A 13,799-nucleotide genomic window follows, 5' to 3' on the forward strand; every position below is an offset into this window, starting at 1 on the left:
CCCGGGGGTGTTGCCTGGCCACAGTGCGCTAATAAAGTAACAGGGGAAGAGCTGCAGCATTTGCGGGGAGAGGAAGGCTTGGGGTCCGTCTAGAACAACTTCTTCGGTAGCCCCGAGAGGCTCCCACCCAGCCTGCAAGCTTCTTTGGCCCCAGTCTGTGTATGCAGAAGCCCCTGGTCAGACGCCTTCCATCTGCAGTTCAAGGACTGGGTGCAGGCGATGGAGAGGTCTCTTTCTGCCCCAAGCCCAGAGAACCAGCAGGAGGGGTAGGAGGGAGATCCTGGGCTGGATGGGCCAAAGGTCGTGCGTGCACCAGCTCAGCCAGAAGGTCCCCAGCTTCTTCCTGCTTCCCAACAGAGGGAGAAGCAGCAGCTGCCTTCCTTGGCCCACTGAACGTTGCAGCTAAGAATCCAGGCCAGGGTTTGCTTTATTCCTCCCCCACCCCACCCCCCAGTCTCCTTTCCTTTTGTATCATGGCTTTTAGCTGGACTGCCTTACTTCTGGGGGTCTCGAATGCTTTGAATGATGGAGGGTGGGGCCTTGCTGGCTGGTTGGTGGCAAAGATCCAAGTCCCTAAGCCAGAAATGCCCGGGGTTCTGTCTCGGCACAGGGCAGCAGCACCTTGTCTTCCGGATGTTGCTGGAGAAGGGGAAAATACCGCTGAATGATCGGCCAAAACTTGCCGCCCAACCCGTCCCCCAACAAGCAGGTGGTTCGAAACCAAGCCGGGGGATCAGTGGGATCAGCGGGGCATGTGCTCGAACGCGTGCTCTCCTCCGGCACGGCATCCCGCTTCCGGCCACAGGCCCCTACGAGCCGCACAGCCTGGCAGGCCCCAGCCGGCGTGTGGCGTGTGGAAGCCAAGAGGCGGCCGCCCCCTTTCCAGCTGCGTTTGGAGTCGACAGATGTGCTGCGAGTCGGCAAGCAGAGCCCGAGACTCGAAAGCGCAGGCTGTGCCAGGGCCGCTCACGTCTGCCACGTGGCACATGCTCCGGCGCTGGAGGAATCCCCGCGGTGTGTCCGCCCCGTCAAAGGCATTTTCTCCGTGCAGGCAGGCAGGCAGGCAGGCTGCGGCTGGTGCGTAATCGCTTTCCTTTTCGGGCCCCAGGGCTCGGACGTCCAGCGGCACGTTTGGTTCTTTCAACAGGATGACCTAATCAATGGAGCCTCCCAGTGGAGGAGCAGTGCACCTCGATGCAGAAGCTGGACGAGCAGCAAAGGAAGGCTATCATGTGCCTGCCCTAGTTGGGGGACACTTCTGCAGGACAAGGAGGGAAAGACGTCTCCGGAAGTCTGGGGCCTCGGCTGACCCATGGCTGTGCTGCAGGGGCTTCTGGGAGTTGAAGCTACAGACATCTGGAGCCCTGCCCCCTGCCACACCTGCCCTAGACAGCCTGCAGTTGGGGGCGATGCTGCGTGAGACGAGGGCCGGTCTGATTCCGCGAGGGTGGGACTGCTGCACGATTGCACGATCTCGCAGAAGAGAGAGATGCTGGCCCAGGGCATTCAGGCAAAGGTTTGTGCTCTGTGCCAATTGCTGCATTTCTGTGGAATGGGAAATACTCTGCACATGATCAGAGACACAGCCTGCGTTTTGAGGGTCCTTGCACAGTGAAAGAGATCTTGGCTGACTGATCCCTGGAGGCTTTGGCCAGCTGAGCCATTGATTCATTGGTCTTACCTGTGCCTGCGCTCTCCGAGTTCAGGGGGAAGGAGGGGAGGTCTGGGTGGGGAAATGCCTGGCGGAGAAGGCCTAGGCTTGCTTCTCCGGCAAGGGAGTCCGGCGGCCTGGGGTCCAGCCGGCCCCCCGGGGGCCTCCTCTCAGCCAGCGGCGGCATTCAGAGAAGACCTGCTGAGGACGGTCTTTGCAGGAGGAACCGGGAGGATTCTCTGTCCCTTCCGGCTTGCAGCCGGGGCACATGCCTTTGGAACGTGCTCCCTGCATGAGGAAAACGGAGTGCTCTTACGAGGCTCTCTGCCAGCCGTGTTGTTGCCTGTGTCTTGGTTTGCTGGGAGCGTTCACACATTTTAAATGCAGAGTGCCCATTGGTGGGTGCTGCAGACATCAGCCTGACACAGCTGGGTGCGCTCCAGCACCTGATTCTGGCTGTGTGCTAGGCCAGCCTGGATGTTTGGGCAGGGGCCTAACAAGTGTGTGGTGTTGCACAGGTGTGTGAAGGGACAACGAGGGTTTGGCAGTCCCAGAGGCTGATCAATTATACATCACACCTCCAGGAAAAAACCCGTGACACTGACTTAAAGATCACAAGGCCTTTATGCCAAAATACTCTTGGGGCCTCTTTAATTGCATGTTCAGCTCTGAGTCTTTGGGGTCTCTGCTCCAGTCAGGTTTGCAAGCTGTTCTTTGCATTTGTGATCGGCTTGACGTGCACCTTGTTGAAATGAAAGCTGGAACACAAAAACAGGGAGATTTAAGATGCAGCATGTGTCGGCTGTCTTTCGCAGAAGGACAGAAACCTTCAGAAAAGGCCTGAACGAGAGAGATGGTTTGCTTTGCCCTTTCCATGACACTTCGAGGTTGCGGTAAGAGTTGGATAAAATAAAAAACCCCTAAGCAAACATGTTACCACTTTAATTTGTAAGCCCCTGGAGCAAGGAGGCGTCTCTTTAAAAAAAAAAAACATATTTCTGCAGCAGCTTGTAGATTGCAGGTGTGATTTGCACCTATCAGTATTCAGCAGAGGAAACTCAGTACGAGAAAGTGCAAGAGTGAACGTGTTCTAGTTGCCCAGCTATGCTAAGCCTTTTTCCAGACGCGCAGTTCGGATTACGACCGGGCCCGCAATGGAGGCAGCGCGGCGCGTGAGAGTCGCGAGGTCGCAGCCGTGCGTCGTCCCGCGTGGGCGCTCCGGCGGCGCGGGGGAGCCGAGTGCTCGGGCGCGGGCGCTGCCCGGGGGCTGCCCGCCGCTGCAGCCCCGCCCTCCGAGAGCTCCGCGGGGCCGGGGCCAGGGCCGGGGCGCGGCCGCCGGGAAGGGGCCTGTGGCGTCACGCCTGGCCGCCCGCGCCCTTCCCGGGGCGACGTCGCGCGCGGCCCCCTCCGGCCCGCGGGCGCCCCGGAACGCGCGCGGCGGGGCCTCGTTTCCGGGGGGAAGCAGTTCGGGACGGACCGGCGGGCCGGGCTCCCAAGGGCGGCGCTCCGCCTAACCTCGCGGTGGGGACGAAGCGCGGGTAGGCCGGGGGGGGGTCTCCCCTCCCCCCCTCTCTCGGGGGGAATGGTGGCCCCACTTGGGGAGGGGGCCCGGGAAAAGTCACCCGCCATCCCTGGGTAGCAGCAGGAACAGAGCGAGTCCGAAGGGGTCTCCCAGGCCATCCGTCTGACCCCCGGCTCTGCCCCCCACCCAGGTTGTAGGACAACAGTTCCCAGCGTGCTGGGGAGCCCACCAGGCCGGGGAAAGCTGGGCTAGTCCCTGAAAGGGCTGCGGGGAGGCGGAAAGAGAAATGACCGCCTTCTGTCTTCGCCCCAGCCTGGGCAACGCTTACTCCCGTTCTGCCTCGTTAGGCGCACACAGTGCAACTCCCATACTCCCCAGTCATGCTGACTGGGCTTTGTGGGCCTATGGGAGCCAGCGTGGCGTGGTGGTCCCCGTGCAGGCGGGGGAAGTGGAGGCAGTCCGGGTTCTAGTCCCCGCTCAGCCATGGAGCTGGCTGGGTGGCTTTGAGCCGGTCACAGACTCGGCCCAGCCTTCCTCACTGGGTTGCTGTTGTGAGGATGAAATGGAGAGGAGGAGGACTGTGTAAGCCCCTCCAGTTTCTTGCAAGGGGAGGAAAGGGGCCTGTAAGTGCGATGCAATGATGGGGCTGTAGCATTAAGCGTTGGAGGGTACCGAGCAGGGCACCTCTCGAGTTGCTTCTGTTTTGTGCACACAACACACACGGGTTGGGGGGGGGGATAACACAGTCGCCACAGCCCTCCCACATTTGCCAACAGAGGGTGTGAGTGGGGGTGCAGGGAGTGTGTGGAGGGGAGAGATCAGAACACACCTCTGTCGCCATGGGGGTCCTCCTGGCCCTGAGCTCCCACCTGTGATTGCATGTATTCTACCTATTGTGTTTGGTATCTGTGCTGCGTCTCTGATGGTCTAAGAAAGTTGCATAAAAACAGAGGACTCTCTTGAGTTGCCTCTGTGCTTTTTGTGTAGAGGTCATTGTTGTGGATGCCAGAAATCTGTGTTAGCATCTTTTGGGGTAATTTCATGTGGAATATTTTCTGTGCCCCTTCTTACTTTCTTTCTCCAGGGCAAGCAATGGGGATATTAGTTCTCCTCTGTTCTGTTTCTCATTTTACAATGCAAGATGCCAGGAGTTGGGTCAGGCCAGGGAAGGGGGATGTTGCTGGATACCCAGCTCCGGCCCCGCCCGGCCAATGCAAGCAGTGATCGGGGTGAGGAGAGCTGTGGGCCAGCCACTTCCACAGGTTGTTCCACGCCTGGTAAAATGGGGTCTGCTCTCCACTGAAGCTCTGATACTTTGAAGCTTCACCCACGTGGTGGCCTTGCTTATTGGTGGTTCGTGTCAGGGCTACGAACCACGTGCAGCCGAGATCTGTCCAGATTGCATCAAGAGCTGACTGCATTTATAGGGCTGTTAAGGGTTCGGGTTCAGGTTTAAGCCACAACTGAAGTTAAGGGAAGCATCTTCCAAACTTTGGTATGCTAACAAGGTAGTTTTAGTGCAATGCCCAGCTTTGATCAAGTTGTACACATGGATGTGAACAATCATCCACAGCACAGCAAGCTTCATGCTTGTTCTCTCTCTCTCTCTCTCTCTCTCTCTCTCTCTCTCTGTGTGTGTGTGTGTGTGTGTGTGTGTGTGTGTGTGTTAAGTGTAAAATCAGGAAGTTTTTGCACATTTGCATCAGCCTTCCTGACTTTTTAAACTACCCTGAAAGAAACTGCTAATTTTGCGTAGGAAGGACTTTTAACCAAATGTGTCATACCCCAGTGGAGACAGAAGAACTCATCTGATGACAGCAGCTTGCCCCCTTTCCATTTCACGCATGCCTCTCTGGAAGTGCAACCTAAAAAAAGAAGTGTGTGTGTGTGAGAGAGAGAGAGAAGCAGAGGGAGAGGGAGAGAGAGCTGACTCGCCTCCCTGTAACTTTGAAGTCCCCCTTCCCAGCTTCTTACTCCCGAGGTGCATGCTGGAAGCATTAATAGGGCTGCACATCACCTTTGCAATGTTTATCCCCGAGGAAAAGGCGAGTCCCTGTTCTGTCCTGCGTGTCCAGCCCCATCGCTTCCTGCACCCTTTCTGGCTTGCTTTGTTTTGGGCACAGGAGAATTTGGGATTCTTGGGCATGGTCTGGATCAGACACATCCCTGAACCAGCCGCGGTTGTCACCTTTATTGGGCCAGTGCCTGTGGAACAGAATGCAGCATCATTCCCGGCTCTCCCCACATTTCTCTTGTGTCTTGAGGGGCTCATCCAGCTATGAGACAAGAGTTCTGTGGTGCCAGTTGAAATTTTACTGCTGATATTTTATTATCAGTGTTGCCTAGATGAACCGTTATTCTGTTCTTCAGAACCATTCTTCCTTTTCCCCGCAATACACTTGCTGTGGCCCATCTGTGAACCAAAAGGAGACTTGCAGACCTGCCTTATAAACTCATATGCTGCCCTTCTTGGGTATCCTTTGGCCCACCCTCTGGTTGGAGCAGAGGGGCTGAACCTTTTCCAGCTAGAGGGCCAAATTCAGTTCCGGAGAAGGTCTTGGGAGCCACCTTCCAGGAGTGGGGAGAAAACCAAGTAGCTGAGGCCAAAATACTGAGATGTTCCACATTTTGACCTGTTAGGCAACTGCCTGGAGATTGGTGGTCAGAGTAAGGGAGCAAAGCTGTGTGGAAATCCATGAGCTTCAGTACCCCTGGAGTGCCAGCTCCGTATAGTGACTGAATGGTTTGCTTGCTTTCTCCAGCAGCGCAGCCAAGCCACTCCAAGGAAATGTCAGTCCCCCTGATGTTTTTGAAGGTGCGCTCTTGGACTCGATGCCTGGCTCGGGGCCGTTGCTTTCCAGGACAGGCCTGCTCTGGCCTCAGGGTTTCCCGCTCTGCCTTCAAAGGCCTGCATACCGACACCTCCTGTCCTGGGCACGTGGCCCCCGTCTTCACCAGAGCACCGGCGTTTGGAGAGAAAATAGCCATTGTCGACCAAAATGGCGAGCACACCTACAAGGACCTGTACGCTCGAAGCCTGCACCTGTCCCGGAAGATCTGTGCAGCCCTCGGGAACACAACCGGAGACCTGCAGGGCGAGCGGATCTCATTTTTGTGCCCCAACGACGCCTCCTACGTGACCGCCCAGTGGGCCTCGTGGATGAGTGGCGGTGCAGCCGTCCCTCTCTTCAGGAAGCACCCTGCCTCGGAACTGGAGTATTTCATCCAGGATTCTCAGAGCGCTCTCCTGGTGGTGGAAGAGGAGTATGTGGAGCAGATCATGCCCAGCGCCAAGAAGCTTGGCGTTCCTGTGCTCTCGCTGCTCAAATCTGGGAAATGTGACTCAGCCGCGGACACTCCCCCCGCAGAAGCCGCCTGCCCCATCTCCGAGTGGAAGGACCGGGCTGCCATGATCATTTACACAAGCGGCACCACCGGGAGACCGAAAGGGGTCGTCAGCACGCATTGGAACGTCCAGGCGGTGGTGAGTGCATGCTTTGCCCGCCGAATTGGGCCCTCCTGGCAGTCTGTTTGGGGCTGTCCTGGATGCAGCTGGGGGCAGACTCAGCTGTAGGAGAAGGGGGGGGTCTCTGAGCATGTGCAGAATGACTCTCTTCTGTTAATCACAGTGTGGGTTCGGGTAGATTTAAACCCCAGCACCCTGTTTTTAAGATATGCCTTATTGCTGCTGTATTTATGTATCTGGAGAGCAAAGGGGATGGTGTCCCCCCTGAACAGTTGCGCCTCTCTCAGGCATCTGTGCTGCTACAAGATGGCTACAAAGGCATCCTGAAAAGTCTGTTTTCTCTTTAGCTGTTATCCCAAGGATGAAAAGCCCAGTAGCTGCCTGTGCCCCAAAGAGCTCGAAGTTTGAAGTCTGCTGCTGCCGCAGCAGCGCAGGGTCTCTTCCTGCCAAGGGTAGAATTGCCCCCTCCGCCCCGGGAAGACAAAACGCCCCCTCTGAGTCACTTGAGCAGATCAAGGGGCCTTGGAGCATCTTCTTCCTCCCGCTCTCTTCCATGAACAGTGGATTTTTGTTGCTTGCACTTCCTGGTAGAAAAGAGGAGCACCCTTTCTTTTCCGCAGTAACACAATCGGTAGATTTATATGGCTGGATTTGAACCAGAACTGCTGAAAGTGTCCGCTCATGGAAGAACGGGGCACGAGCTCCCTTGTCTGAGTCTGGACCAGGATCTTTTCCAGATGGAGACTTAGAGGGCGCATTCAGGAAAGGCAACAGACCAGCTGACCACAAGCAGTGGTGTGAGGCAGAAGAAAGTCCATGGACAATGTTTCATGGCTTCATTCTCCCATGGAACGTTTCCCATTCCGAAAGTTCATTAAGGAAATGAATGCGTGTCACTTGCAAGTACAATATCAGGCGAGCTTGACAGCTTCAAAGTTGCAATTAATGCTTTTCAGGTGATTATCCTGAGCAAGAGCATGCGAGAATACGTCGATGTCGCATGCGTGTCTCTGAGAGAAATGGAACTAATAAGTAGTGACAGCAAACCGAAGGTGCCCCGCCGCCTCCCTGGAAGAGCGCTGAATTCTGCCGAAGCGGATGAGTGGCCGTCAGCGTGCCGTGCGCAGTGCTGTGGGTTGCTGGCATTAATTAGCGTGTCAACAGTTTTCAGTGCCGATCACATCAAGTGTGCTTTAATTCCCCCTCGCTCAAATATTTCAGGTCAAATGTTTATGGACACAAAAATAACAAAAGGTACTGCTTGAGTTTCCCTGTTTACGAATAAAGCAAGAATGCTGAGTGAGATCACCCTCTGGGGCCTCAGAATATTTTCCAGGGCAAACTGAAAAATATCTGATGTGAATCAGTGAATGGCAATTAGTCTAATTGGAAAAGGAAAATGCCTCCCAATTTTTCCGGATCAAAATTGTTGGCTGCAATCCAAATCAGGATCGAAAGTGTCCGCTGGCAGGTAACCCTCTGCGTCTGGCACCCTCCAGAAATTTTGGACTTGGCCTCAGTCAGAGAGCCAGACTGAGTCCTGGCCAGGAATCCTGGGCATTGCACTCCGAGGCATCCGGTGAGCACCAGGTTTGGGAAGGCCAGGATCACCAGCCGAGAAAGCAAAGGTGCCGACGGCTGTGGCTGACGGCAGATGGACGAGAGGCAGAGAGCAGCAGGGCAGACGGGCAGAAGCCAGCAACTCTGCTTGACTGCACAGACCGTTCCGCTGCTCAGGTCTCAAAGATGCAAGTCGAGAGGGGAGGGAGGAGATCCTGGTTCACAAATTTCGATGACGTCTGCATGCACATCTCTTTGACAGGCTGCCTGTTGGGAAAGGGCAGAAGACATGATTTGCACGGATGCTCTGTCCGTTCTACAAGCCCCTCCGCAGGGTGTCTTTTCCCCATTCTTTATTCATGTCGTTCAGTCACAAGTAACACAATTTACATCCCGGAGCAGGAAGTTAAGGAAGGGAGGCTCCAAGGAGAAGGACGGCATGTTTTTGGCGGGCCGAGGAAGCACCGGCAAGGTTCATGATGTTCAGAGCTAGCTGTCCAGGCGCTTGACTGCGGCTCTCTCGTAGCAATCGTATTCCAGTGCTGCTAATGTCATAGATGAGTTTCTTCTGCTGCTGCTTTTTAAGAATTCTCTGAGTGAAGTTCTAAACAACTGACTAGGAAACCTCTAGTGTGCTAGAAAAGTAAGGACAATTCAAGTCAAAACATTTAGAGGAAATGCTCTTTGCCAGGGGGCTGGCAAATGAAGGCAAAGGATTTTATTCTCTTTTGCAAAGCAGTTAATTCCTATTTGCAGAGTATATTTACTTTGGAAGTTTGCTTTTGATCTACTTGTGCTGGGGCGCAACTCTCTGCCTTGCCCGCATCGGGCTTCGTGAGCACCCTGGAGGCGTCCCCTTGTGCTGGTTCCATGTTGGCGCTTCCTCTGCCACCGGTTGTAGTCTGAGCCCTGGGCCCTGTGCAGCCTCCCCTGTGAACGAAGTCCTGGGTGGCTCTGTGCGTCCGTGTCCGTGTGCATCCGATTGCAGCCTCTGTTCCGGAAGCTCTTCCTGCAGGTACTCATTCGCTCAAACCTCCTTGCAGGTCACAGGGCTGGTCGACAAATGGGAGTGGACGAAGGATGACGTCATTCTCCACGTCTTGCCTCTGCACCACGTCCACGGTGTGGTGAACAAGCTGCTGTGCCCCCTCTGGGTGGGCGCGACGTGCATCATGCTCCCCGAGTTCAACGCAGAAGCAGTAAGTTTCCTCGCCGTGTGCAGGCATGCGCTGGCCGGCCCCCGGCCCACGTCCCTTCCAGGGGCGGCAGCAGCCGTCGGTGCGTCTGAGTGGCAGCCAGGTTGGGGGGGGGGGGGGGGAGACTTGTGGCAGGTGTGCTGCCAAGAAAGTATCTCCCGAAGATGACAGTGACCGGACAGGTAGCAGGGCGAGGGGCTTGTGAGCTCGTGGGGATCCCGCACTCTTTGCTTTAGGCAGAGGCGGGCTGGCTCCTCCATGGGAAGACCGGGCGGCGGATTTTTCGCACATTCCTCTGGGCAGGAGGTTCGGCAGGATAGTCGTGGGCTTGGCCTTCAAGGCGAGGGGCCGCGAGCCCAGCTGTCCCTGCGCGCCACCTTTGCGCCCGTGTCTTGTTTCCGCCTGGCTTGAAGGGCGGCCACGGCAGTGAATGGTCAGATGTGGCTTCCCCTTAATGGAACCAAGTGAGCAACTCTTCCGGCGGGTTTTCTTCCGCCTTGGGCTGCCCGCCCCACCTTTTGGCAAGTGTTGGGGTCACGGGCGGTAGCTGCCATTATAACAGGGCTGTGGTGGCTGGCCTCTCCCACACCCAGCGCGGGCTCGCCCTCCACCAGGCACGGGGGTTGCGGCTTCGCGAGAGGCGATGGCTTTGATGCGTGCGTCCCTGGAGACGGAGCCCCGGCGGGGCAGATGAAAGGCATGGCAGCAGCCTGTACAGATCAAGACGGTGGCAGAGGAGATGAAGGCCTCGAGCCTTTGGTCACGGCATTGACGCCAGAGACTCAAAATCACCCTGGATTGTTTAGGGGAGAAGAAGGGATTAGCTGCCTGGCGGGAATCTCGGCATTCCTAGGGAGAGCACAGATCATATTCCTGTCATGTGCCTTCTCAGCTGGACCTATTGTTTCTGGCTCTGCCTGTGTGTGCGTGTGTGTGCGTGTGAGAGAGAGAGCCCTTTCCAAGCAATCCTAGCCATGAATCATACCTCTTTCTCTAGAGCTCCGAGGGAGTGCGAGCGAGGTGCGAAAGCAGAGAACTGTGTCGTGCTGTGCCATGTGGAATCGAGTACAATGGCACCTCGCCACTGCTGAATCATTTTCTTTTTAAATCCCAGTTTCAAGCTGTTGCATCCTTGATGGAAAGCGTCTGTTGATACACGCTGGCGGAGAGCCCCGTGCGGTGGCGGCAGGGCTGACGGCCCTGCCCTGAGCTTCCATGAACCGGGCCTCCCGTATCACAGGCAGGAAGCCCTGGAGGGTGGCCTTGTGGCAGCCTCAGGACGGACGAGGCAGCTCCCTTCCAAGCCCCAAGGGGGATTTGGGGCAGGAGAGCCAGAGGGCAGCGGTTCCCTGGCTGGCTCTCGCCCCCTTTGCTCCCCCGACTCTGGGCCTTGCCCCACGCCCAGCTGGGGCCCTGCTCCCTTTGGCGCTGGCCAGACCACGGCTGGGTCACCATCTCTAAGGGGGACCCTGCAAGAAAGGCAAGTGCAGCAGCCCCCCTTCAGGACCACAGGTCTGGCCAGAAGGCCCGGGGGGGGCAGAGGCCTCCTGCCCAGCAGAGCCCCCCTCCCTGCGAGGTCCAGCTGAGAGGGCACGGTGTGTGCCCCCTCTTCTGGGCCCCGCAGCCTTCACTCTCCCGTGTCAGCCCTACTCCCTCGTCATCCCGGATGCTGCATTGCATTGCATTGCATTGCATTGCATTGCATTGCATTGCATTGCATTGATACCCTCCCTTTCCTCCTCTCGCAAGGAACTGAAGGTGGCTTGCAGGGGTCTCCTCTCCGTTTTATGCACACAACAACCAGCCTGTGAGGTAGGCTAGGCTGAGCGGCCATGGCAGGCCCGGGTCACCCAGGGAGCTTCCTGACGGAGCAGGGACTCGAGCCCCAGGACCGCACTCCTAACCGCTGTGGCACGAGGCTCCCCCATCGCCTGCTGCAGCCTTTGTGGGTAGGACAGCGCGGGGCGTGTCTCCCGTGGGGCCACTCACGTCCGCGTTGCTGGAAGAGCGAGCGTCCCTGCTCAGGCCGCGCGGTGTCCCTTCTCCCAGCATCTGCAGCCCTGACTGCTTTCCGCGCGAGGGAGGAGACGTGTGCTTGACTGAGTGTGACGAGCCGGGGCGCGAAGGCGTTGCCCAGGGAGGCGCGGCTGCCCTCTCGCGTGCCCTTCTTTGTCGCCTCAGCCCAGGAGTGGCTGGTCAGTGACCGGCTGCCCGGCCTGTTTTGATCCACCGGCTCTGGCACAGCAAGTCCCGGGGAGAATTCTGCCTTTTCCTTCTTCCTCTGCGACTCCCGCTTTCCTGCCTTCCTCTTCTTATGTAAGGGCCTCCAAGCAAGCGGGAAAGTGCTTTGATTGACAAAGGAAGGGCACGAGGGCAAATCAGGCGTTCTCGTGGAGTTTAACACAAGCCGCCTTTGAGTCCCGGCCTATTTTCACCAGCTGTTTACAAAGTGCCCTTTGCTACCCAAATCGGCTCTCCGAAAAGCAGCACTGCTGCAGCGGAGGATTTCGCAGAAGGAGCCCGGGCTTTTCCGCCTGCCTTTTGTGTTTCTGTTTCTTTGCATCTCGAGAGAGCAGTCAATTACAGGGTGATATAAAGAAACCCGAACGGCAGCTCAAACGCTTGACATGCCGATCAAAACAAAGCTGGGAACTCGCCTCCAAAGCCGCCGCTGCCGAAATCAACCTTGAGTGATACTGGCACGGGTTCAGGGGAAACCGCAGCAGCACGCCCAGCCGTCCTAATCACTAACACTTCATTATACACAATAAATACTTTATTATTACAGTGTTTATTAGATTACTTAATTCGCAGCATGCCTTTGCGGTCGTAGGCACAGGTGGAAGCCTGGCTGGGCTGTCGTTGAGGGAGGCCATCCTTGCAGGTCCGTCAGTGCAGCCAAGCTCTCGGCAGGGGCTGCTGCCCCCTGCCCTGTCCTGCCCGACCTCGTGGCTTTGGCGCTCCCTTGTCACTGCGCCTGAGGCGTCGAGTGAGGCGCAGCGTGTCCCGGGGCTGTCGTGTCCGCGGTGCAGCGAGCGCCCCCTGCGCCAGCGTCGCTGTGCGCTGCCGGGTACCTGCGAGGACCGGGCAGCGTGCGCGGTGTCTCCGAGCGAGGCGACGTGTCATAATTCGCTTCGCAGCACCATCTGCTAGGACAGGCTTGCTAAAGCTTTTCCTTTTATTGGAAGTTGTTAAAGGATATTACTGCCCATTAATCATTTATTAATAAAAGGTTTATCCATGGCTCACGTGTCCCCAGCCTTGCCGTCTGCTTGTTGCGCGGCTTGCCGTGCGCCTCTCTCGGTGCTCCTGTGGGGCTTTTCCATGTGGTTGGCAGGCCCTGGCTCACTGGCAAAGCCCTTCCCCTTCTAGCTGGCAGAAGGGCGGGTCGCAGGCCTCGGTGGCGCTTGGCCTCAGGGCGCTCCCGGAGGGAGGGCTGGCTTCTCCCGCTACCTATCGGAAGGTGCTTTGTGGCAGTCAGCTTTCCTTAAAGGGTTTTCTGTGCTCAGGAAGAGGACGGAGGAGAGAAAGCGCTGATGAGTTTTGCATGCATCTCGGGCTCCCGTAAAACTCCAGGAATGAGGCGATGTGATGGCCGGATTAAATCTCATCTGGAAGCGCCCTTACTCCCGGGCAAGCATGCAGGGGATGGCGGCCTGCTTTGCCTGTGGGGTGTGACCAACTGCCAGCACTCCAGCCGGGGTCGCCCTGCCTGGGCATAATCGCACAGGCTGGTCCCCATGCGGAGGGGGGGCAATGTGCCCCGTCTGCCTTGCCCTGCCCCAGTGAGCCTGCTTCAGCATCGCCGCTCCTGGGAGCTCCTTTATCCCTGCCCATGCAGGTTCCTTGCAAGGGTCTCTTGGGAAAGCACCGCAGTTCCCCAGTATTCCAGCCCCAGAGAACAGCGAGGCCCCTTTCCCGCTCTTCCCAGCACACACACGGCGAGGGGGAAAGAAAACTCCCAGTGCCTGCAGTGGAACTTCCTGCATGTGAGGGGAAGGCTCCGTGGTGGGCGCGGGCAGAGGGACTTCAGGGCTGTCCACGTGGCATCGCCCTCGCTCCAAGCACGGCTGTCCGGACCCTGCTTCCTCCTCCTCCGGGAGTCAGGTCCAGTTTATTAAGGATGCTTTTCCAGTGTTGTTTTTCCCGGAGGAAGTGTTGGCCCCGCCGCCTTGCACCCTTTCCTTCAGCACCCGTCTTCTTCCCTGGCTCAGACGAGGTGCTGGGGCAGGCCGCCGGCAAGCAGGTAACCCCGGATCTGCTTCTTGCAGACCTTGGCTTGAAAAAACTTACTGTTTTTTTCCCCTCTCTCTGTCTCTGTCTCTCTCTCTCTCTTTTTTCTTTCCTCTTGCCAGAACTGCCATTTGTCCTCAGCATCTGTTGCAGAATAATGCCTTTTGATAT

The 13,799-nt window shown here is 57.1% G+C and overlaps 1 protein-coding gene across 9 annotated transcripts in view; it reads left to right on the forward strand.

Moving 5' to 3' along the window:
* The first annotated feature begins 3,130 nt into the window (after positions 1-3,130).
* ACSF3 (acyl-CoA synthetase family member 3) overlaps positions 3,131-13,799 on the forward strand; it is a 51,905-nt gene continuing 41,236 nt past the window's right edge. For all 9 annotated transcript variants that reach the window (XR_006414500.1, XR_006414499.1, XM_044427823.1 and 6 more), the window contains exons 1-3: positions 3,131-3,189; positions 5,936-6,657; positions 9,243-9,398. Coding sequence is in view for 7 of the 9 variants with exons in the window: in XM_044427823.1 (XP_044283758.1) it covers positions 5,962-6,657; positions 9,243-9,398 (852 nt within the window). In the remaining 2 variants the exon portion in view is untranslated. The remainder of the gene's footprint in view (positions 3,190-5,935; positions 6,658-9,242; positions 9,399-13,799) is intronic.

The sequence above is a fragment of the Varanus komodoensis genome, unplaced genomic scaffold (assembly GCF_004798865.1).
Source record: "Varanus komodoensis strain SLA01 unplaced genomic scaffold, ASM479886v1 scaffold19, whole genome shotgun sequence".
NCBI lineage: Eukaryota > Metazoa > Chordata > Lepidosauria > Squamata > Varanidae > Varanus > Varanus komodoensis.